General features: G+C 37.5%; 1 protein-coding gene across 2 annotated transcripts in view; it reads left to right on the forward strand.

The window, feature by feature from the left end:
* Positions 1 to 2,919: 2,919 nt before the first annotated feature.
* LOC139964199 (breast cancer anti-estrogen resistance protein 3 homolog) overlaps positions 2,920 to 26,037 on the forward strand; it is a 58,753-nt gene continuing 35,635 nt past the window's right edge. Inside the window, exons 1-2 of one of the 2 annotated variants that reach the window (XM_071965604.1) lie at positions 2,920 to 3,047; positions 7,363 to 7,689. In XM_071965604.1, coding sequence (XP_071821705.1) covers positions 7,587 to 7,689 — 103 coding nt within the window. In that variant the 5' untranslated portion in view covers positions 2,920 to 3,047; positions 7,363 to 7,586. Of the gene's footprint in view, positions 3,048 to 7,362; positions 7,690 to 9,701; positions 10,045 to 26,037 lie in introns of those variants that run through there. The other variant, XM_071965607.1, reaches the window with a different exon arrangement.

Consider the following 26,037-nt stretch of genomic DNA (forward strand, 5'->3'; position numbering starts at 1 on the left):
TCTTAAGCTTCCATGCACTCAATATGAATGCGAAAATATGTGTGACAAGCTGTATTTTGTGCTTGAGTGGTGTTAGCTTGCGTCATTTTATCAAGCCATGCAGACAAGTAGCCAATTTTTCGGAGGGGCACTGACAATTTAATGAGGGGCACAATTATCGAGTCATGTAACTTGTTTAAATGTTTTTGTACACATGATGGTGGCACAGTAGTCTGTACGGTAGCCCCCCCCCCCCACCCAATGCCACGACCCTGTTACATGGGCATGAAGTCGTGTGATGTTGACTGGACACAAAACTTGAATACCCCTTGATCAAATTAATAGAGCTCGATGTGGTTTAGAACTCTTTAAGTAAACTCCTTTGTAGCATGTTATAGACATTTTTTGAGTAGAACCCCCCCCCCCCTCTCCAAAAAAGAAATAGAAAAAGATTTGTCCCATATCATCATCATCATTATCATTATTATTATGTTAATTGTGGCGAGCGTGCAATAAACCTTAGGCGCAAGGAAGAAGGATTCGTCCACAACTTAATTTCTAATTCTTCAACAGAAGGTTCCTTGAGTTTCGTAGGACCTATCAACAACCTGCTAAGTCGATACACTACCAGGCTGCAGCTATACTTTTAGCGTTCCAGGGGACACAAAAACAGCTCTAACATAAGCTCGACATACGTTAAACATCAGCGATGTTTTGAAGTTGTTCTAGTTACTCACGATTTTCAACGAAAACTGGAGAGCGCCCTCAATTTTGAAAGTTGTGGTTTGGGGATGCTATACAGGATTTACCAAGAAGTGGATCGGGATCGGATGGGGTTATTACCAGGCTGTTTTATCCTGCATCTTATATATTCCTTTTTGGTGGTAGAAATTAGTAATTCGAAAGCTGGAGCAACTAGTTATTTCTTCAAATAAGGGATGGGATAGAATAGTAACTCAATGACAACGAGATTCAGCGAAAGCGAATACTTTATAACTGAAATGATTGGAAAGACGTAATAACAAATACATTGTCTGTCCGCAATAAAAGAAAGAACATTTTGTTATATGAGTGGATGGGTGAGATGGGGTGGAGTTGGGGTGTAACGGAAAGGTATAACACATTTAAAGTACAGGTAACAAGAATTATGGAACTTATGTGACTGTTTAGTTAGTTCTCTATAAAGAATGACTTTACTGACTTGGTTTCCCTACTTGCTTCAATGAATCCATTGTTGTTTCAATTCTGAACTAAGCTGATTCACTTTAATATCTAAAACATGCGAAAACCGCAAGCCTGTGAAATTGGCCCTGAACTTGGGTCCATGCATGTGTTTAATCATACTTAACACAATATGCCAGCTATAACTTCTATAGTGATCGAGTCTGGCCTCGATCCAGTCGCTTTGTATTGATATGAAACGAAACGAAGATCTTCGTCTACGTTTACGTTCTGCAAATCATTACACTGCAGAATTGATGTAAAGTTCGATATAGTTCGAGTTAACATAGTGTTAGTTTGTCGTGGTATATCAGTTGCTAAATGATTAAGTAAATGTGAGAACCAAAGTTAGATGTAGTCGACCTAAAGGACATACGATCATGCGTACTGGGAGTAAATGCAACTTAAGTTAAAAGTGCAATATTGGCCAATATAATTATAGGTTATTAACAGTGGCGGAGCGTCCATACAGTCAGAGGGGGCGGATGCCCCCCCCCCCCGACGGACTCGAATGGACTGCTGGCGCCCTTTTCAGCTTTTTACCACTTTTTACTTATTCGCGATTATTGACTTTTTTATTGCGCTCTCAAATACCTATTGACATTTGTCACATTTTTTTGGTGTAATTTTCTGACAAAATGGCGATAACACCTATTTATTCTTCGTTTATCTGCAAATTAGCAAGGCCCGGAAAGGGTCATTTCCGGCGATCTAGGGAGTATCTTTACTCAGAAAATTTCTGTACGCTCCGCGCCAACCTGTGGTGGCGCTCCGCTTAGATATATGTCGAAAGCTCCCCTACAGAACTTTCTCGCCCTCCCTGACCAATACCCCTATAGTTCCGCCACTGGTTATTAAGCCTATATGAGAATTTCTAAATTCCCTTGACCATCGTCTCCTGCGTCTGTAGCCTTACATGTTTTCTTTTTTTCCTTCTATAATCTGAAGTATATGTTTGCCATCGAAACAAGTGTTTCCTTGCATTTAGTATTTAAATACTAAAATATAAGTTGTAGGCTACTTCAAGTGAATTGACTTCAATTGTATTTTACCTAAGAAGGATTAATCATTAACAGGGGCGTAGCGAAGGTTTTTTTGTTGGGGGGGGGGGGGGGGGAATTTGATTTGCCGACGGATCTGGAAGTGGTGACTGAAATGGGGGAGGGGTCAAATGGGAGGGGGTGTCCCCCTCCCCTTTGGCAATTTGTTAGTTTTGAAACGTCCTTAGATGCAATCTGGTGCATATTTTAAGTCAAATTTGATTTGCCGACGGATCTGGAAGTGGTGACTGAAATGGGGGAGGGGTCTAAGGGGAGGGGGTGTCCCCCTCCCCTTTGGAACATTTTTAGTTTTGAAACGTCCTTAGATGCAATCTGGTGCATATTTTAAGTCAAATTTGGCACGGAAGAAGCTCCCGTTCTCCTTTTCTCTATTCAGCTTTCCTTCTTTCTTCCCCTTCCGCTCTTTTCACCTTTTCTCCTTTTGCCGACAGTCTTTTGCCGACAGCGACCAAATTATTGGGGGGTGTGACACCCCCCCCACACCCCCCGCTCGCTACGCCCCTGATCATTAATACTTCTGAAGTTGAATAGAGAGACGTAAATCTGTTAAATCGGCGTGGCATATACGGTTGTATGTTAAGGAGCCATATGAAAGACATGACTAGGCTATATCCTTCCGAATGATCTGTTTGTTTACAGCGTACGGTATCAAATATTGCATATATATATGTCTATGCATAGTGTTTGGTTCGGTGCCGAAAATACTGTACAACATACTTTGTTGTACGCTTTGATACGGTTTGGGTGACTGACTGGACGGTCATATCGGCGTGATACTTGGCATTGGTTTGTGAAATTCATATAAAAGCAACGTGATTAGCTATAGTCATTAGTAGTTATACTTAATTGTGTCAATTGCTGCTCAATCTTTCAATGATTGGCAGCTCATTATGTTACTCTCATTACTCTCGGCCATATAGCCTGGGTTAGGTCTTCAGTTGAGAACTTACTATAGCCTAGGCCTTGCAACTTAGTTACAGATTCAGTGACACTTAGCAGTACTAGGCTTAGTAATGCAGTAGGCTACTACTGCTAGCATAATCTAGGTAGCCTAACACTAACAACAGTAACACTTAGCCCAATTTACTAGGCCCCCTACAGTACTTTAAGTTAAGGCTAGTTATAAAAGTAAGTTGTTAAGGCTAATGTTATGCCTATATCACAATCATACAATGAGTTATGAATATATGGCATGGCCATAGCCAAGTTATTGAGATCATCATTATTAACCATTGTCCTCAGAAAGATCATGTATGCTTTGATTAAGACTTTGTTTCACAATCTATTCTAACTGTAGCCTAGACCTATAGACTAGTATACTATCTATTCCTAATTCATCAGTTCCAGATCACAAAATGGAGTTCTCCCATTAAGAGGACACTATGGAATTAGTATTGATACTGCAGACATCACATTCACAGAAAGATGTACTACAATTTAGAAAAACTGAATTGAGCTAGGCTAGGTTTAATAATAACCAAGTTAGCCTGGCACCTTCCTAACCTTAGCCTAGGCCTATATATGGGCTACAGTTGAGACATTAATTGTTAGGACCAGCTACCTCAGAATCTGTTGTTACTCCCATACTGATTGGCTAGACATACTAGGCCAGTGGCGGCGGAACCGGGGGGCTTGGTGGGTAAATGCATGATAAGCCCCCCCCCAATATTTACCAAGGCCCCGAAACGTGCATCTGCCCATTTTTCAATGCATACTTGTTGATCTGTCCGATGCACACGTATACTCTATAGGTGTAATAATTTTAGTAATTGCTGGGGGACCCTCGGCCCGTCCCCTGGCTATAGACCACATTGTCACCCCAACCGCGTCTTCACGCCCCGTGAAAAGTGGAAGCAGTGAGTGTGAGTACCCGTAAGCGTAACACAACTTCGTCTTAGGCCAATGACTTGCCTCATTTCAGCCAGTTCTCCAACATCCCCTTACTTAGTGGCGGAGCGTCCATATAAACAGTCAGGGGGCGGATGCCCCCCCCCCCCTGACGGACTCAAATGGACTGCTGGCGCCCTTTTCAGCTTTTCACTACTTTTTACTTATTCGCGATTATTGACTATTTTATTGCGCTCTCATATACCTATTGACATTTGTCATATTCTGTTGGTGTAATTTTCCGACAAAATGGCGACGACACCTATTTATTCTCCGTTTATCTGCAAATTAGCAAGGCCCGGAAAGGGTCATTTCCTGCAATCTAGGGAGTATCTTTACTCAAAAATTTTCTGTACGCTCCGCGCCAACCTGTGGTGGCGCTCCGCTTAGATAGTGTCAAAAGCGCCCCTACAGACCTTTCTCCCCCCCCCGACCAATACCCCTAGCTCCACCACTGCCCTTACTACACTCAAAAACGTCTTTGCGAGTACACTACGGGTAATAGCTACTCTCTTAAAACACCATTGAATATACAAATTACAATGTTTTTACAGACTTTTACGTGCAATCTGAGGAATTGCAGGCTTGAGACCCATATTTTAGGGATAGGTATTCGCAGCATAAAACACTCGGGAAGTGCCGTTTCCGGCCATCTGGGGGTTTGAAAAAAAACCAAAATTTTATTGTACGCTCCGCGCCAACCGATGGTGGTGCTCCGCTTAGATAGTCTCCACACATTAGCCCCCCCAATAATTTTTCCGTTCCGCCGCGCCTGTACTAGGCATGCACATTTGACTTCAGCAAGGCGTAAATTTGATAACTGCACCAAGGCCATCGCCTTGGGCAGTGCTGTGGGCATGAGTGGGAGGTGGGAGGACCATATAGTACAGAACTGATGCAATTGCCACTCAGTGAAGGATATTTGCAAAAGAATCAAGATTCAGAGCAGTACGTTGCCGGGCTATCCCTCATATAGACATGAGAGTCGAGAAGAAGATTAAGAAATCTTTCAATTTAATTTGGAAAAGGTACTGCATAGTGCACATATTTCTTGTCAATTTCCTCACTTCGAGGAGTAAAAGAGGGTAATAGAATATTGTATATTTAATCAATAATATCTCAAATTAATTAATTGGATATTGAGTTTGGGGTTACAACTGTTGAATATTTTACTCTTTTAACATAAATGTTACAACACTCAATTAGGTATTCAGTATTTGGTAAATATTCTGCATCCAAAGACTTTAAGTAGCATTTTTTCAGTAAAATTTTAATGCAAAATTCCAAACAGATGCCTTGAAAGTTTTCCCTAGTTTGATTAGCCCAGGATTTATTAGTTTCAAAAAGTGTTGAAAATATCCAAAAGTGTAGTTCAAATTGACAATGAGCTTGATTCTAATGATCCATCCACCATTGAATATGTTTAGAAGCCTAACAAAACACAGAGAAAATTTGCAAAATTAAATTTTTGTGCATGTTGCATACATCAAAATGTGTGTGAGGAATAAATACTTCCCCCAGCGAATTCCCCCCCCCCCCCGCCACCTCCCACCTTCTTATCCTTCCTTCTACCCATTAAGGTGCACATTGATTTGTGTACAATCAACCTACTTCTCCTTTAATGGTATTAAAGACAGTTGAGGTATGAACTTAAAAACATTGCCGTTAGGGAAACTGGAGTTTCTGGTAAGCCGTGTGTGCACAGCAGTGTTTTCGTCCCTGCCATTAGACATATATATTTATTATGATCTTGTGGTTAAAGGCTTGTTGTTTATTCAAAGATGTGTGGGCACCAAAAGGCATTCACCCATTCAACTCATTAATCTTTCATGTTTTATTGACCGACTGAAGTTTTGAAAGGATTACAAAACTGTTAGTTCTTTCATCCCAATAAAAGGATTTCTTCTGAGAGCTTGTAACTATTGATTTTGATCATTGTTAACTTGACAGCTTTCTGTGTACGTTATGGTGAAAGGCACAACAGGAGTTTTTGTTAGTGCTTACAGTATGGCAACATTCACTGTGGTTCAATTGAGAAACACACCATCACAATTAAAAGAAATATCCCTCCAAGCAAGTTACCTTAAGAACCTGGCTTATTTTAAGTTAATTATTTTATTTTTAGAAGTTAGTTGACCGCATTAAAATAATAACCTGGCTATGTTTCCAACAGACCTGTGAGTTTGAATTTTACAGAACAGCCCTAAATATAACACAACTTGGAAAAGGTTATAGGTAATAGAAAATGCTAGCTTGAGGCAAAAAAATCTCATATTTCATTTGAAAATAAAAACTGTCATGAAAATGGTTTGAATAACAAATGATAAAAGATGAAATGGAAAAAAATCTGGGAGTATGTTTCCTTAATCACTTGAAAGGTCAGAAAGGATACTGTTCATGAGAATCTTAGCAGTTTGTTGATTCCCCTTTTTGACTCTGCGGGCTGTTTTCTCTCTCTCTTGTTCAGGAACTGTCACCATAGTGCTTACCATTATAGATTTTAAAAAGTTATATCAATTTGCTTTAGCAAGAAAAAACAAGTTGCAGATTACAATAATGTTTTCCTAGAATGTTGTTCAAACTGCTTTCATTTTGTCATACAAACCCATTTTGTGGTTGGGAACTTTCTTTCATTAACAATTAAGTTTGCTTGCAAATCAATCATCTTTAATACTTAGAAATCTTGTTAAGTGATCCCAGTAAACATTGACTCACTGTTTATCTCAAAAGCATACCGATCGGTTTGCCTTACGGGTTAAAGCCCTCTGTAACTATTCACTACGTTCAGTACAGTGCAAAGAGTTGTGAGCATACTTGTCATTGGCTGGCTGTGAAGGCAAATATGAATATTCATGAGGCATTTCCAACACCGTGTCCTCCTGTGTGTGTGTGTATATACAGTGAGAACTTAACAGGGCAGCTGTTACTGGGTAGGATTAAGCAAGTATGTCTGTGAAGACTTCTGAGTGGAGAATCCAAGATAACAATTGGTTATCTAAACAAACAGTTCCAAAATGCTGGAGTTCAAGTTGGTTAAGTACTATTCATAGAAGAAAAGCTTGAGGGCTTTTTATGTATTGTGACATAGGAAAAGCAATTTATTGGTTCTACTTGTCAATTTATTTGGTAGCTTTATCACTAGGAGACATATATCTATATGGCATTACTAACTGCTAACTGCAACATTTTTCTTTCATTAATGTACCTTACACAGACTGAATGAAGCTAGGGCAACATCATCAGAACTCTCGACTGTCTTGAGGGGAGTTGGACTATACTGTACCCTTTGTGCCAGTACAGGATCGATTTTGTTTATAGACTCTTTTTGATTACTCCAGGAATATATAGTTTGGCTTATCTGATCATCCAGTCTGTTTCTCATTAAGGACTTCCTGCGCTCAGAAGACAGTAAGGATCGATTCCCTGGAGTCGCATGTGATGGTAATAAGTTTTGCATCTCCTCAAAAGAACACAGCTACAGTTTCACCTATGGGCAAGTGCAGCAAGATGGACGCTAAACTTTACCGTTCCAGATCATTCGGTAAGTGATTATTTTCAGCCTCTTTCGGGAAAGTAAACAATACCGATGCCTGCTAAAAGTGCCACTATATAATCGTATTAGTTGAAGAGATGTTAAGATGCAGTATGGCCTGATTTCCATGGGTTGTTCAAATGACCATACACCGCAAAACTCAAACAGTGGTCACTTTGTCATTAACACTTTTAGATAGCATTTTACAGTCATCATTAGTAGCCTACAGTTTAACTTTACTTAACCAATTGAATATTGTCTGGCAGTTTTATTACATGTTAAAACATCGAAGGAGGCAGCCTACTGTTCTATTGACGATAAGCTGTACCCAAATACTTAAATATGATACCAGTAACTGACTTGGCCCCTCTTACATCTAGCATCCCCTTGCAGACATTTCATATAAACCTTAAATGCTGCATCTGCTCTCCCGCCCCTTCCCTCATCAGGCAAATATCTGTTCAACTTTGACTGTTGGCTCTCCTTCCCCTCCCCCCACCCCCAAACACTTTTGCAGTATTAAAAAGTACTATACAGGGACCTCCAAAACAATCATAACTTTTACCTGACAGTAGTCCCTGTTTTTGTGGAAGTCCATGAGGTAGCACATGAAGTTAAGACTAATGGACCAGGGAGAAGATGGCTACATGTACATGCTTGTGAAGGTGCCTGTTATGGTACACATAACACAGCAGCTCTCTGAGTAATTATAAAAAATAAAAGCACACTGTGAATGGCTACAGTACAGTACATAGATGTCAATGATACAGTAGAACAACATCAGTTGCTCTGTGGCATTGATTGATTTCCATGAAAGGGATCCATGGTTATACCTTGCTTGCTCTCAGCTGCAACCTCAATACTGTATGGGTGAAGTTTATGTACTTGTAACAGTATTAGCCATTCTAATTAGGAGTGGAATTTATATGAAAAATATATATAAATTGTAAGTGGTTAAATAACAGAAAAACCTGAATGTTAAACCCTGTAGTCTCTGATGGTTCATTGTATTATCTCAAAGCATAAGGATCTGAAAACAACATTAATTCCTCACCCCCTCCCCCTCCCCAAAGGAACAAAATGCGAACATTTACAGTTACAGTTTGGTGTGTCATGTTCGATGTTTCTCGTATGTTTAATCAATAATTATTTATGGGACCACTGACACAGATGACCCTGCAAATGGAGGAGAAGGAGAGGCCAGAGGTGCACAGTTATTGGGTTGACAAATGTACCGCAGTTTATATGTTGGGTATATCTTTTATGTAGCCTACCAGAGGGTGCAAAGTGACATGTAATTTGGGAATGTACACCGTATGGAAATATAAATGTTTGACGAAACAGGCATTCAAGATTTTTATTGCTTGAAAGATACTGTACGAAAAGGTGCATGGTTCACTGTAATTGGTGATGTAAGTCAGCTTGATAACTTGATAACTCTATTTATCTAGTATCGCATAGCAATTTATATATTACTATACAAATTGGGAAAATTGCTATATGTACAAATACAGATATGTATAGCAGCTTTGTACACAGGAACCATAGTACTCTACAAGAGACCAAATTCACAGACTTTAAAATATCTACACAAAAGTTGAACACTAAATTGTTCCCTGACATACTGTTGTTCCCCCCCCTCTCCCCCCTTATAAAAAAAAAACACATATTTCTCACCACCATCCATCCCTCTCTCCCTCTCATTCTTCCTGTTTTCCTTTGTGGTTGTGAGTAGTTTCTACCAACAATGAAAACCAAAGTATCTGCTCGGTAGTGCGTACTCTATCTATTGACTGACAGGTACAAACGGTTACCGACACCAATAAAATCTGTAAAATGCTCTATGCATCTATGCCCCATTGATAACACCTTGGCATTGAAATTTTGTTACTCACACTTGGAATGTAAGCTTTTTCATTATTGCAATGTAGACAACAACCCTGCAGTAATTTTCTGCCCAAAATCCAGTGACTTCATCACAAAAACTTTTACCCTCAATGCGTGCGGTCTGACCTGTTAACGATAGGCACTTTTGTACAAAAAAGGAGAAAAAAGGAGAAGGCATGGAGTTTTTTTTCCGTATAGATACAGCTAGCTAGGTTCATGATCATAAGATCCGTACGGAATTGGTGCATGTACCACGGATTCCGTGTCTGTGAACACAACATTTAACACTCCGCTTATAAATGATGGTACCAGCTGTCCTACGACATGGATTTTAGTTGAAATTGATACAGATGCTATGGGCGACACACAACAAAGGAATCATACATTACTATTAGCAGTATTGATCCAGACAGGTTTATAAGCCAGGAGTGGTGTGTATAGTAATATTACCACAGGATTGATTACAACATTAACCAGGTAAATCATTTCACATATTAAAGATAAGTGTAGGCTAAGTCGTACGTAATAATTAGAAAAATGGCCAAAGCTAGATTATATAGACCATAAAAGTTGTGGTTTCATAAATTTTGCCCTGTTGTTATGAGGAAGAATTGCACTGCAGTTGCATAGCAAAAATAATATACCACAGGGCAAATTTTTAAAGGTAGTCAGTTCATTCGAGAGAGATGGCCAAATTTCTCTTCGAAATGACCAAAATCAGGTTTGGAGACGATTTCTTGTTTGTGTCAAATTCAGCTTATAGGTGTTGTTACTGTTGTAACTCTAGATGGGTATAATGTTAAATTTGTATCACCTTCCATCACTTTGGGAAAACCCACATCTCTCCTACAGTGTACATATTGGTCACTCTTCATCATTTTGCTACATTTTTTCGGACATCCAAATTTGCTGTTCCGACAACCAAACATGGTAAGACCTACAGTAGTTGTCCGATAACGACCAGAAACAATTCTTACAAATTTGCTTTGTACTAAATGAGCAAATTGTTAATTACGCTAATTATGCAAACATGTTGTACGTATACTACTCTAGAATAACGTATAAACACAAAATTTGCAGAATTTTACAATACAGAAAAAGTTCCTTAATTGTTGATTGTGCAAAATTGTGAAAGTTTTAAAGTAATTATATTCAGTTTATGATATCATTTCTCCTTGCTGGAAATTTTACATCTAGATCTGATTTATAATTGGCTTTATACTGTACATAAATTTCTACAACCATGTTTATTTGAAATGTATTATTTTGAACATAATGTCTTTTTTTCCACAAAATTTTATCGGAGGAGGATCAACAGTCAACATAGATACTATTGGCCAGAATGTGTGGGATGAGTTACTGTATTCGATTGCTCAGTGCTTCAGGGGGTAACTTAATAACTACTCATAAAAAATGTGCCTTTTAGATTAATATTTTGTTATGGATGGTAACTCCAGATAATATTCCCAAAGTACAGTAGTTGGATACATGTCAGTTCAAGAGAGGTCTACATGCAAATAGTATTTGTTCATAGCTGGTTGTTGAGTGTGCACTTGAAAATATTTGAGTTTTTACTGCTATTAATGAAATTTAAGCCTGTAGTGAATCAAGTGTCACTTAACTTGGAAATGGAACAGTGTTCTATTTCTTGAAGTTAAATTGTTTCGAAGGTTCGATCAAATTACATTGCACCCTGGTTCAATGTGAGGACTTCTGAGGGGTGGGCGGACATGTTATGGTCTCAGGTAGTATAAATCTTTCCATTTAAGTTATGGTCAAGTACAGTATATGCCTATATAATTACCAAAGTTCTGATTATACAAATCTCAATGCATCATTGTGTATCGTTAAAGCTTCTAGCGATAACACATGTATAAGAACAGCTGCTGTGTAGGTGAATAAAGTTTCTAATTTCAAAAGAAGAATTAAGTATCATTGTTGTTTTGTGGTAATAGGATAGATAATCTTGTGGGTGTGAAAGTAAATCAAGTAAGGTATAGGCTGCTACTGGATACACTGTTTGTGTCTCTGGTTCTGTTTATTGTGAGGTTCCCTTAGAACTGTCCATCTATCTTTAGCATCACTGTTCAATGGTTTCAGAACAGAAGTGAAGAGAGTTTATAATGATTCACAACAAAGGAAGGGAGTACCAGAAGCATATATTGTGTGAATCACTGGCCTCTATTCATTTGTGCCTGCCATCATTAATTTTGTAATCCAAGTACAGCTGTTATCTAACATCACAGGCAAGTGTCATACTCTGTGGGGCTTTAGCAAATTACTCTTGACCGGACTGGGAAAGTCATTAAGATCCTATTAATATAAACCACATATGCAGCAAGGTAATATGTACAGCTAGAGAGGACCAGGCAGGAGTGAAATAACTTTCAGGGGGGGGGGGGGGGAGGTAGGGGTGTTTGTTATATTTCAGTGTGCACAATGGAAGTCAAAGAAAAAGAAGAGCTGAAGAATAATTCGTTTCGTTTCGTTTCGTTTATTTCACTTTTTTTCTTTTTTACAATTACATTTACAATAATGAATAATACCAATGTCAAAGAAAGAAAAAAAAGCATGGAAAATCTGAAAAAGCTACGCTTATACACTGATAGAGTGCAGATTCACCATGAAAAAATTAAATACAATACGCTAACTACACCCCCCCCCACTTCCCCCCCACTTCCCAAACGGAAGCACAATGGGAAAGGGAGAATCTGTAGTATCACAATAGCTCTTACATGTATATGTAGTATACAGTGTTAATGTGCTAGCAAAAGAGTTGAACTGAGGTGAAATATATTGACTGAAAAGGTTGTATGACACATTCAAGGAAAAGAGGAAAGCAATATATGTCACGTCGGTGACGTCAGTGTAAAATGATAAGTACAGTTAGAATTGCCATATATATGGCATATATTTCTAGACAACATTGTAGAAAGTACAAACGAAAGTTAGCATTGGCTATTCATTGTAAAGTGGACTACTTAAGGTAATGGTACAATTATATCCCCCTCCCCATCCCCCCTCCTTCAAAAGGAAAAGGTATTTTTGTCCAAACTGTAATAATCTCTATAAAACTTCCTACAAGTTAAAATGTTTCTAAATTATATAAGTAAACAATTCATGGAAAACTGACTGGGAAATTTTAGACAATGGCAAAGAGCAAAGAAATTTATAACTAGAATGGGATTCGAACCAGTGTCCTCAGGGTCACAAGTCAAGGCTCTGTTCTAAATTGTGTCGAAGGTTAAAAAACCCACTAAAAGTGATGAAATATGCCACCAAGGTGTTAATTTGTAGATCTAATTTTTGTCCTTGAGCGACCTTTACTGTAAATAAATATTTTCTCTTTTGGTGTTTAGTGTTTACACTATTTTCCAAGGCTTTGTAAATAGTATCAACCTCAAGTTTATTGCACGTTATATTTCTCCATGCCCTCCTCCCCCCCTCAATCCCCCCCTAAATAAAAAATGATTAATATATCGATGAATTTAAATATTCTCCTATAGTATTGCCTTTATGAAGATTTGAACTGCTGTTAGCTTGGAATTTTAATTTGTTGATTGCATGGTTGCGTGCCGGTATGTACACTTCCTGTTTTCATTTTATCACTGCTACCTGTAACTGTACCTGCAAATATATTGAAGGAGGTGAAGGACCACTAGACTAAAGGGTAAGCATGCACTTGTCTGTGACATTTGGGTTCAGGGTCTTTTGTTGGAGGGAGCTTCTTGTATGGTATAATAGTTCAGTATACTGTACATGTAGTTTACATAGTAAACATATTCGATAATGTTAAAACTATCAAGATTCCAGCTGATGGAAATTACACTGGAATGTTGATTGTAAGACTTTAGAATTGTAGATTTGGAAAGAAAAAGTAAGTGGGTGTTAAATTTACTCAGAACAGGGATTGAAGGCTAAAATCTTAACCAGTCTTTGTAGGATCTTGTAGGAGGATTGGAGTGCATAAAGTATGATGAGTGGAGACAGGTAGGTATCTTTGTTTGTGAATACCTGGAGAAGGAGTGTAGTAGTAAAATCCATTATTTGCTAGCCTACAGGTGTGAAATTATTATAGGGATTGGCTAGCTCAAAAATGTTCTTTAATTCATACATCTATTTGTCTATATTTCACATAGGAAGACTTTTTATTCTGGATATCGAAACATTTTGGAATAAAATTTCTATAATGTACATTCCAATTCCTTACCAGTAAATGCAGTGGTTGATGCCCACAAGGGAGTGCTACAAATGAAAGCTGGAAAGCTCTGATCTTTTCTGGATGTCACTTAATTCCTTGTTAGATCTAATTTTGAGCACATTGGAGGCAAGGAATCACACAGCCAACTGGATTTTTCGATTTATACTGTAGTTTAAGTTGATCTGAACATTAACATGCAAGATTTAATGAATGTTTTAGTGTTGGTTAAAAAGTTTCCATAACAGCTTGCCAGTACATTTATAAAAGAAGAAAGAAACTAGTTTTCATCAGAACACATTAAAGGTATGCTGTATTGACCCCAAATATGTCAGAACTTCAAATATGGTCACCTTTGGTCAAAATTCTGTAACCGTTTTAATTACAACCTTCGAGGAAAGTTTCCTCACTGGGACATTCAGTCATGATGTGCGTTCCTTAAAGATGTCTCAGAACAATTTGGAGATTAAAGACCCCCAGGAAAGTACTTTTTGAAAACTATCTATTATAGCCTGCTATAATTTGGGACCAATACTGACTACCTTTCAGTATGAGTATTGTGACAGCACGAGTGGCCATTATTTGAATATCTAGCATATTTGGGGGCAATACTGAAGATCTTTTAAATGATACACCCACGTGTGGTGAGTTGCACCATTTCCTGTGACAACATGTTCAAAGTTCTGGAGATTTCTGATAAAAAGTTCTGATAAAAGTTGAGTCAATCAGCAAACACAACTTTGCATTGCAGACTTGACAAAAGCATATTTGAGTTACAAGTATACTGTAAAACTAGATGTTGACATTTCAAGGTGTCTGTCTTTCGATATTACATACAAATAATTACTTCAGTTTCTATCGTTAACTAATTAACTAATTTAGACAGAAGAATGGGATTTGTTGAAGAGTCACATAATTGACAGTGTTTGGAATGTCACTTTTATTGAGGAAGTAATTGTGTCATTGAAAATTTAATCATTACTCCTGAATAAATATCATTAATGTCAGTACTTAAGAATAAGAGGTTTGATTAGACCACGATACTTGTTGGAAAAAAAAATTAACGACAAAGTCAGTTTACTTTATCGTTTCATACCATCGCAATATGATGTTCATACAGTAATTAAAGGATTGCTAGAGACCTCCCTCAAGTTTTGATATTTATTCTTCTTCTTTTAATTATTTCGATGAAATGCAATGCCAAATTACGTCATTTTATGGCAGGAAACAATACACCTACCTACACATTCCAATTCTGTTTAAAGACCAGACATTTTTTACAGTAATTTACACCACTGTTAACACACCGTGACCCGTCCACTTGTAAATTACCCTGTGGGTGGGTCCCTCACATCTCTGTTTTCTCAGTTTCATATTTGAACATCATTCATGGATTTGCATCGCTCTTGAAATTTCTGTGTGTGTGTGTCTAAGAAGTTAATATTTCATCTCTTGTTTGCTTTTACAACCATGTAGTTTTCTTTTTGGTTTATCCCTATCGAACTGTTATGACTGATGTGGGTTGTGTTAAAATGTACTATATATACCCCCATAATACCCAAGATCAGTATATATGATATGATACATGCATCATGTGAAATACCATACATTCTTTCCTTGACAATCGTATACCTGCAGCTGTACAGTATGATGACTAAGATCATGTGAAAATATTTCATAACCAATGTTCATGCATACATAGTACAGACAAAAACTGATTACTGAATATAAATCATTTACACCAACAAGGATTAAAGAGATGAAATCACAGCAGGAGATAAATAATGTGTGAGTTAAAATAATCAGGACTAGTGCTGGTAGCCTTGGTAACATCATGTTGGAAACTGGCCGAAGGGAAACTCACTACAGTACAGTAAAGTACAGTAAAGAATAGTTAAGTACAGTTAAGTTCAGTACAGTACAGTAAAGTACAGTAAAATAAAATAAAGTACAGTAAAATAAAGAACAGTAAAGTACAGCACAGTAAAGTACAGCACAGTTAAGTACAGTACAGTAAAGTACAGCACAGTAAAATACAGCTCACAGTAAAGTACAGTAAAAGAAAGTACAGTGCAGTATAGTAAAGTACAGTGAAATAAAGAACAATCCAGTTCAGTACAGTACAGTAAAATAAAGAACAGCACAGTAAAGTACATCACAGTTAAGTACGGCACAGTAAAGTACAGCCCAGTAAAGTACAGCACAGTAAAATACAGCACAGTAAAATAAAGTACAGTGCAGTATAGTAAAGTACAGTTAAGTGCAATGAAATAAAGAACAATCCAGTTCAGTACAGTACAGTAAAATAAAGAACAGCACAGTAAAGTACATCACAGTTAAGTACAGTAGCGTACAGTGAAGTACAGCACAGTAAAGTACAGTAAAATAAAGTACAGTGCAGTATAGTAAAGTACAGTTAAATACAGTGAAATAAAGAACAATTCAGTTCAGTACAGTACAGTAAAATAAAGAACAGCACAGTAAAGTACATCACAGTTAAGTACAGCATAGTAAAGTACAGCACAGTAAAGTACAGCATAGTAAAGTACAGCACAGTAAAGTACGGCACAGTAAAGTACGGCACAGTAAAGTACATCACAGTAAAGTACGGCACAGTAAAATAAAGACAGTACAGTATTGTACAATACTTACAGTAGCAGTTAAGTACAGTACTGTAGCATACCAGCATGTAAACGATTACACTACCTGTCAGACTATTCAGGAGCAGGTTATCATTATGGAGGGTTCAAGGCTGTTGACTAGTATAGACTGCATGGCAGTGTTACTATCTAAAGTCTGTAGAAAAGTCCTTTTATATTTTAAGTATAATAAGATGTTATTAAAGGGACTATCAAAAAATGAAGCAATAAATGAGTACCAGTCAATGGTACAAAACTTCAATAGATACTCCATCTTAGCTCAGGGCTTATTATGTTACAATGAAAACTTGTGGACACAATAGATAAAGCATAAAGGCATACAATTATATTAATGTATAGCATCAGGCATATGGTATACATGTAGAAATACTTCATGTTAGCTATAAGAAAATCACAAATTGTGTGATATGAACCTGGTTTGTACAGATGCTTTAATTTCAGAAGCTATGTGGGAAAAAAAGTAATATTCAATTTGCTCAGGAAAACATGCAACACAAGACAGTTCAGCTGTTGGTTAAAAATTTACAAAACTTTACTAGACTGCAAATATTGTAACATAAGTATTATTAATATACAAGGTTATACCACCAATACACCATTCTGTTTACTAGGAAGAGTCAAGTTATCCAAAGAACGAGAGCTATGAAGGAACTTGGGAGAGTTCAAACTGACTTTTCTCTGCCTCCCTTTATATTCCCCAAAGGTTTTGTGAAATTATATCTTTATATATTTCATAATGACAGCAATCAAACAGTTCTATTGTGGAGATAGCATATTGCAGGTCACAGTAATTGAAGTTCATATTTCCAGCCAAGACAATTAAGTTGGTTATGTTGAGGGAAGACCAGGAGGAGAATTTTGGAGTTGTTCCTTTCAGTGCCTTGGTCCCAGTTTTTATCTGACCACTGATTGATGGATGGGTCAGTTTGAAATAGCCAAACTTTGTGTCCAAGCAGCTTTTTGGTTTGATTGGCACTTGTGTCAAACTTACAAGTTTTTTTCTCAAATATAATTGTGCACTTGCTGGCAGTGAGACATGCACCCTAGAAGTTTACTGTGTAAGAAATGAGAGCTTAACAAGTTTCTTGTTTAATAATATAATTTATTAAATGGGTTTGTATTCAACATTTTCATACCGGAAGTAAATATTAAACACATTGAAAGCAAATTTCAACTGAAATGAAGTTACTTTCTAATCCATTGGTTATCACAATCCCATACAATTGCAGTTATATTCAGGATACATGTCAAATCCTAGAGAAGATTTCCAAAATGTGGCAAATCTCCAAATGCTATATGAGTTAGGGTTTATAAGAGATGCTCCTTGCCCCGGATCTCAAACATGCACTGTGATTGCGATCTGTGTGCCAACGGGTTATTTTTAACAGGAGTAAGAAGGCTCTGGAATTAGGCGAACTTAGCGAAAGTAATAAGCTGAGGTCGTGGAAAGCTGGTGAAATGCCTATGGCAATGATTATTTACGCACAGCTGGTGTTACCAGATTTCAATCTTCCTCTGAAGGAGGATTGAAAGAACCGATCCTGAACCGTGTCCCCACGTTAAATAATCGCAAGACTTACCTGAGCTCAACTCGGAGCGCAGGGTAGACTCGGGTGGCAGTGAGTTCATAAGAACGCAGTACAATTTGATGTTTGGTTTGAAATGCTGTAGATGATATGAAAAATAGTTTTTAACGGTAAAAGAATCATTCGCTTGTTACTGGCTGTTTAACCATTGTTTGGTGAAAACATGTGAGAGGATATATTATATGGATTGACCAATTACAATCATATACTGTATGAAGGGTACAGTAGTAGTATGATTGATTGATAGATAGATTGATTGATAAAACTGACCAAAGTCAAACTCAAAAACTTGATGTTAATCTAGAGAAATTTCAGAATGAGCTGTTATCTGTAAAGACAAATAATGAGTCAGGTGAATACAACAGGCTGCTGGACACAAAGGGCCATGGATACAAATGCTATAGAATTCCAGTTAATATAGACATCTATAGTTCAATATTGTCAAGGAAGCATTCAAAGATTTTGAAATAATGTGGTCAGCTGCGGTACATTTTTATAAAATTTTGAAGTATATATTGATTATTTTGAAGTACTGTGATTTGGCAATGTCAGTACATGTATGCAATATTGCACTAGTTAGTTAATTGTTGACATTTTATTGTGTATATCTACAGGTACTGTACATAGTAGCACACTATATAAGGGTTACTGTGTAGAGAGCTTAGTATCAATCTTCCTTAGAAGCTTGAGAACTGTTTACTGAAATTAACAAAAGGGGAATTACTGTAGGTCACAATTAGGTCAAATAACTTGGTTGTTTGTTGTGCAACCAGAAATAGTTGACCTGTCATGTTTGTTTTGATATTGGTCACAGACTGAAGCAATCTCGTTGAACCAAATGATCGATCTATAAAGAAGAACAACGGGCCTAAATCCAGCCAGCGTCCAGCATGTTGAGGTCACTGCTATCTTCTGGTACTTATGGGATTACCTAAGCAGCGGCAACCCAGTATTAAACCAAGGGGTCCAGTTATTCTGGCTTAAAGTAACTCCCTGGGGAAAGGAAACAATAAGAAGAAGAGCTAAAAGTGACCTGTCATGTCTTGACCTTCTTTGTAGTACTGGACAAAGATTTCTTGAAAACTGACAGCTCTTGTCCCAAAGTTTTAAAGGTGATTAGGATTGACCCCAAAATTTGAATGATAGTTAAAATTCTTTAATATGTTCTGCCAAGTCAGGACATGTTTATATATTTTTCTCCTTCCTATATGTGATATTTTTTACTGCCAAATTTGACCTTTCCTCAGTGTGTGGCAATGCTCTGTAGAGTTCTAGAACCATTAGTTTAAAGATACTGTAGTCTGTTGGTAAACTCATTCAAATGAGAGGAAATTCTGACCTTCAAGGGTCACCATTATTAACCCCAAATTTTGAGCTCGCTAAAAAGTTGGTAGAGATATTCAAAATGCATTTCTAGAAGCTCTGATCCTCAAAATTATTTCCAACCATTGTGACAAGTACTAAAATAGACAGTTAATTTAAATTTGGGTAAATAGCCATAGCTACTTTTACAGTGGAAGAAAAATCCTTAAAAAATGTGAGCATGGGTGACCATTATAGGGCAATGCTGATTATCTATAAATGGATATGGGCAGGCATGTACTGTGTATTTGGAATGCTCGCTGCATGTACAGCATTAAAAATAAATACCAACAGAGATTTTATGCAAATTTAGTGTACACAAGAATGCAAATCAGTGAAAGCAAAATACATGTCAATTATTTGTCCATTCTTAGTGGTATTTCATATAGATCAACATCTGTTAATTGCGAGAGTAAAACAGTGGCATATATAGACCGTATACGTTGGTGTCTACCATGTTGGCAGTTTTCCTCTGACCTCTTCCTCTCCCCCACTTCTCTCTCCTCACCTCCCTCAGAAAGATCAGATAGACTGAAAACAAGAAATACTTGCATCATGGTTATTCTAACCCCCCCCCCTCTCTCTTGATCCCTCCACCCACCCTCTCTTTTATCTAAGAAAAGCTCATAAAGAACTAAAGAACAAGAAATGCTTGCCTCCTGGTTCCACCTGAACCACACCCTCCCTTGATCCCTGAGGCGATTAAGATTGTCTTGTTACACACCACCTCCACTGAAGGGTACAAGCAAGGCTACTATATCAAGAAGTGCATAGGTATATAGGTGTATGTCAAAGAGGGCATATAAGGACTATACTACTAGTAATGTCGTTTCTATGCCAGCTTGAGACCGATCCTGGGTTTAAGATGGAGAGAACAGGTGGGGGGGGGGGGGAGAGGCAGGAGTCAGACCAATGTACAGTGGTATAGAAATTGGGACCTAATGTGGTACCACATGAAAATTATTAGGAGACCATGGCACCTGTCACACCCCTGGCCCCCCCCCCCCACCCCCATGAGTGCGGAGTGCCATGGGCCGTTCATTTTACAAGCTTAGAGATAGTTACAATATTCAAGATCTACATGGAATGACTCACTAAATTGTAACCGGGAAAATTTTCTAGCATATATACAGCTGCAACATATTTCAATGTTAACCATCAACTGTAACCTTGCTATATAGTAATGTTATCGTCCACCCAGGTTGATTCTCATCAAGAAAGTGTGAAAATTTGTCCACAGTACAAACATAGGTCAATGGTAGAGCTTAATCTTAGCATGAATAGAACACCATTGTACAATAACAATCCCAGTGTACCAGACAACTGATACCAAAGCTGTACATGTATGTCTATACTAAACTGTACCAGTCTGTTGCCAAGGGGCAAGAGTGGTTTTAAAGAAGGAACTTGAACTTTGTTATTGGCAGCTTGGGTCAAAGGTTCAAACCAGAATACTAGATCTGGGAATCCATTGATATGTGATATACATACTGTATGTACATCACTGACATGGCTTGAAATAGTGTGAGGGACATTAGAATCAACAAAAGTTTAGCTGCCCGGGAAGAGGAGGATAATGGGAATAAAAGGATTGTATGAGGTAAGCTGAGCTGCCAGTGGGTACTGTACAGTAGCTGGAAGAGGCATGGAACATGACCACCAAAAAAAAAAATGGTGATAAGAAAAAATATACAGTTTTTGGTTTTGTATTTTATTTGGCTGCTATATTTGTTCAATATGGGAAGCACAAGATAGTCTTGTGGATACTGTACTATGTACTTTGTATGATGGTCGTCTAAATTAAATACTAGCCTAGCTGTTGTCTGTTTATTGTTAACAATTTCCTCTCGAGCTGTGAACTAGAATTCAGTCTTTCAAATATGAAAAAATTGTTGTATTTGAAGATTATTCTCTGCTGTAATTCATAATAACCTTTTGAATTGCTTCACTAGCATTTATGAAAGTGGTATACAGAAAGCTGTTATGCAAGATGTACCTGTTGCCCTGAATAATTTGGCAGTCAAATTCTGTCTCTCACAGTTTAATGTTATTGCATTAGTCTTTCATTTGCAAACATTTTGAGTTTAAGCCTTAATTCATCCTTTTGGAGGGGGGGGGGGGCAATTTTGCAAAGTGGCCCCAAAATGTTTGCAAGCTAAACAAAAATGCTAGAATGCTGGGTGGGTCTGCATCTACAGAATTACTTTTAGACAATGAGGACTGTTTAATTAGACAACTACATACATAATACAGTGAGGAAAAATACTTTGCAGGTACCCACCCACCCACCAGTTAGATAAATGACTGCTGAAGCTGGAGCATCACTCAGTGACAGACCATTATCTGGCTATCTAGCATATTTAGAGCCAACAATGATTGATGACCTGTGAAAACAGTAGCAGATGTTACATTTATAGGCTAGTAGCATATCTTTCCCAGTATGATAGAATATTCATGCTAATCGCAGCTAAAAATTAGACTTAAGTCTACTTCAAGGTTTAAATCTCAAGTGGTCTCTTCAGACATTTCCCCCATGCCATATGTTTTGGTCTCGCTTAAATAAATTTGACCTTGCAAAAGAACAAACAGTTTCTTTTATTTATTTTTTGTTTTACACTTTTGTTGTCAGGCTTTTCTTAGCAAGGAAAATAAAAAGCCATTGACCTCCACTTTTTAACCATATTAGTCTTTTTTATGACACATCAGTTTACAAACACACACTAGCTGTTGACTATTGATTCTGATTTGACCTTCTTGATTGCCCAGTCAGTCACATGGTTGGTGTTCAAGTCGTAAAAAAAAAAAAATAGAGAGAATCCTAATATATTGGAAAGGTCCCCCAGACCAAATATTGAGTAAATAAATTTATATATAGCTGAAATAAGAGTAATATTCTTGGTGTCTATTTTATTGGTTTAACCTTGTGACTTTAAAGCGCTTCTGCTGCTAACATCTTTGGGATATTATATATTAATAATATACTCTATAATAATATTAATATACTCATTAGCTTATCATTCTGTGTCATTGCACATGTATGGAATAGACCCCCATCCAATGATATAGCCCTGTCAGGGTGGGTAATGGTAAACAATGTAGAGTAAAATTTATATTCATTATTTCAGAATGCTTGAGTCAGACAGACACCTTGAAATTGGTAGAGGTCAAAGGTCACATGAGGTCAACAGGCATCAAAGTCTGAAAACCTTTTAAACATGAAACTCCAAAATTAAAGTAACATTTAACCTGTGAATTCTCCGATGCTATGGTTTTCTTTTGGTGAACATAATTTGGTCAAATTCCGTTCAGTTTAGTTCTGTGATGGGGCTCTATAGGTCTTCAACGAAACAGACCTGGCATCCAGGTAATGAACTCTACTCTTGCTTTAAACATGCACTTAAAACCTCCTATCAGTTTTCCCCCTGAGCCTCAAGTAGTCAACATGTTATCTCAAATAGGCACAAACTGGCTCAAAGGGTTAAATCTAAAATGGTGGCAAATTTCTCAAAATATTTCACAACAATGTCAAGTAACTCTCAGCAATTATGAAAGGGTTGCTAGAGCTCAAAATAGGTGAAATGTGTCTATATTTCACATATGAAGACTGTTCTTTCTGGATATCGAAACACTTTGGTTTAAAATTCTGTACTGTAAAATCCTTACCAGTGAATGACATGGTTGGAAAAACATTAACTCACTTGCTCTTCATTAGTCAGATAAGTTATTTTGAATTTTCAGCAAATTGTATGGCAAGGAATCACAAAGCTAAATTGCTTTGTGGTTAATACACAAGCCCGTCTTTTTCAAGGTAAATGTACAGTTCAAGTATTTTTAAATGTTGTTGATGATATGTTGAGATTTTGTATTGTGTTACAGGATATAGTCATAAATAAGAAGCATCATCCTTCCCTTTTATGATATAATCATAAAAGCGGAGGTCAACCTGATGACCTCCCCCCCCCAAAAAAAAGAAAAGAGAAAGCTGCATGGGAATCTCTTGTGCTAAGATATCCTTCTCACTAACACATTCCTGAGCTATGATAGCAAAAATGCTGTAGTATGTATTAAGGTAGGCAAAATTGGTTCACAAATTTATGCAAAGATTTTCTTCTCAATGTTCTTAGTTTACCTGTCTCCACTCAAATCATGCACTCTAATCTACCTACGGTAGTACTGTAGCTTACAACAGATTTTATTCACAGTTCATAGTATCTTCAGTATTTTATGAGAAACATTCATAAACCTTAAATATATCCTGTGATTAAAAAGGCTGTACAGTACATAGGTAAGAACTGTGTGACATTGAAAACCTATTGCCCATATGCAGCTCTGAATTTACCCACCAGCACTTTGTGTATAATATATATGTAGCGCTCTTTTTTTCTATTTCTTTGTTTAATGTTACCATGTATCTTTGTTGTTTCATAGAGGAAAGATAAGTAAAGGGGTCTAATATTTCATTCTCTCTGAACAAATAGCGCTTAGAGAAAATCAGCTGGGAGCATAGTACGCATACTGTACGAAAATCTGTATACATGTACAGTATTGTAATAGGCCATATCTAGGAAGAAGGAAACAAATTGGTCTGTGGGTTATGAATATGCCCTTCCCAAGTCCCAACCTTATAGTTGATAATTGAACTCCGGATTGCTGGTATATTATGACAACACTATTTATGAGAGAAACAAGCTTGCAGCCTGCAGGTTTTTGTAAGTTATGCACAGTAAGATTATAAGAGCTCTATCAAAGATAAGTGAATAGTTGATAAATGCGTGGCAAACTTTGAGTAATTCTTACAGTTTACATAAATCTGCTGTTCGAATCCATTGTTTTTTGTTCCTTGCTGGAAGCAAAGGAACCTATAGATGCAGTCAGGTTAGTGTGTGTGTGTGTGTATGAGTGTGTTTGCGTCTGTGACACTTGCAATGGAGGGATGGATATTTGTCATACTTGTTGTGTAGATGTGTTATAGTGAGAAGGTCGACCCTCTTGTTTTTGGTGCTGACCTTATTGAGTCTAAATGGAGGTTATGCGGTCAAACGTAAAAATCTTTGCATTGCAGTAACTCCGCAACCTTAAGTCGGATTGTAGCCAAACTTGGTATACAATTGTTGGTTAATAGCTGGTACATGTTGGCATACATTTTTTGGGACCATCTGGGCCCCAAAGATTCCAGGTCCTTTTTTGGGCTGGGTGGGCCCAAATTCCATTTCCACCTCAAATGCAACTTGGGAAACATTCTTTGGGCCTGAATTTGTGGGGCCCAAAACATTTGGGACCATTTGGGCCCACACTTTTTTGGGTTCAATTTTTGGGAGGCAAATATATTTTTGAACCAGGTTGTTTGGATGCAAAAGTTCATCGGGCCCAATTTTTTGGGGAGAGGCCAAAATTTTTAAATTGCAATAACTCTACAACGTTAAATCAGATTGTATCCAAACTTGGAATAGGCCTACAGTTGTTGGTTACTATCTGGTACACGTGTGCCTAAATAGTTTAGGCCATTTGGGCCCAACATTTTGTTGGGGTCTTTGAGTGGGCCAAAATTTTATTCCCACCACAAACTCATTTTCAGACACATTTGTGGGGCCCAAATTTACACTAGCTAACTACTTATTTTCACTTATTCTTTTTTAAATGAGGTCACTTGTGACTTTCTAAAACTGACAATTACTAGACCTCTGCATTTGCACTATTTAATTTGAATAAATTTGGTTGAAATTTTTGTAGCCCATATTGCATAAATTTTTCTTATATCTCATTAAAAAATTTGGAACCTGCCCATTTCTCTGCCTCTCCCTATCCCGCCCCTCCCCCCCCCCAAAAAAGAAAAAAATTATGAACAGATTATAAATATAGCATAGATACAGAAAGCTGGTCAATTATTGAAAATCATAAATAGTTACCAAATTTGTGTGGCATAACATTAAAAAATAACATGAAGGCATGATGAAGCCGTACATATTTTCATGACAAATTAAAACAAAATTATCATAAGAAAGTCAGAAGTGTGTTGGGAAATCTATGCCACGGAGAGAAGTCAGATCTCAGCATTATTTCCTCTTTACAACGGTACTCGATGCTCTTCTTCCACTCGGAACGAGCAAATAAGACAATATTGGAACGATCGAACCAGTGGCCGTAGCCTTCATATCAGTGCTCGGTCACTGAGTGGCGTGCATTTGGAAAGACAGTGTAACACGAAATGACCACTCTTTACCAGCATTACTTCCTCCATACAACGATCGTCTCAATAAGGAAATCTCCTGTCTGTGATACTGGTTTCGTTTCTTTAATCTTATCTACTGTACTGTATATCCATTCAGTGGATTTTTTCTATATATATACTATTAATGAGCTGTCTGACATTAGATCTGTAAAAGATGATCAGTCAAATCATTCTGCGTAAATGTTCCGCGTGCATCTTTTACAAATTACCTTCAATTTGCTACCAGCTCAAATCCATCACTGTGCGTATTTACTCCTATTCCCCCTTTTGTTTTGTTTTGTTTTGTTTTTCTCTGGAAAAATGTTAATTTACTCAGCGGTCTGTGATGCTCGCGTCTGCTAGCATCGTCCTCGTCAGCGTTCTGAGGCAGCATTTGACTGAGCTGGAGAGTGTGCCACTGATGATCATTTTGATTAAGTGTATTACTCACTGATG

The sequence above is a fragment of the Apostichopus japonicus genome, chromosome 22 (genome assembly GCF_037975245.1).
Source record: "Apostichopus japonicus isolate 1M-3 chromosome 22, ASM3797524v1, whole genome shotgun sequence".
NCBI classification, from domain to species: domain Eukaryota; kingdom Metazoa; phylum Echinodermata; class Holothuroidea; order Aspidochirotida; family Stichopodidae; genus Apostichopus; species Apostichopus japonicus.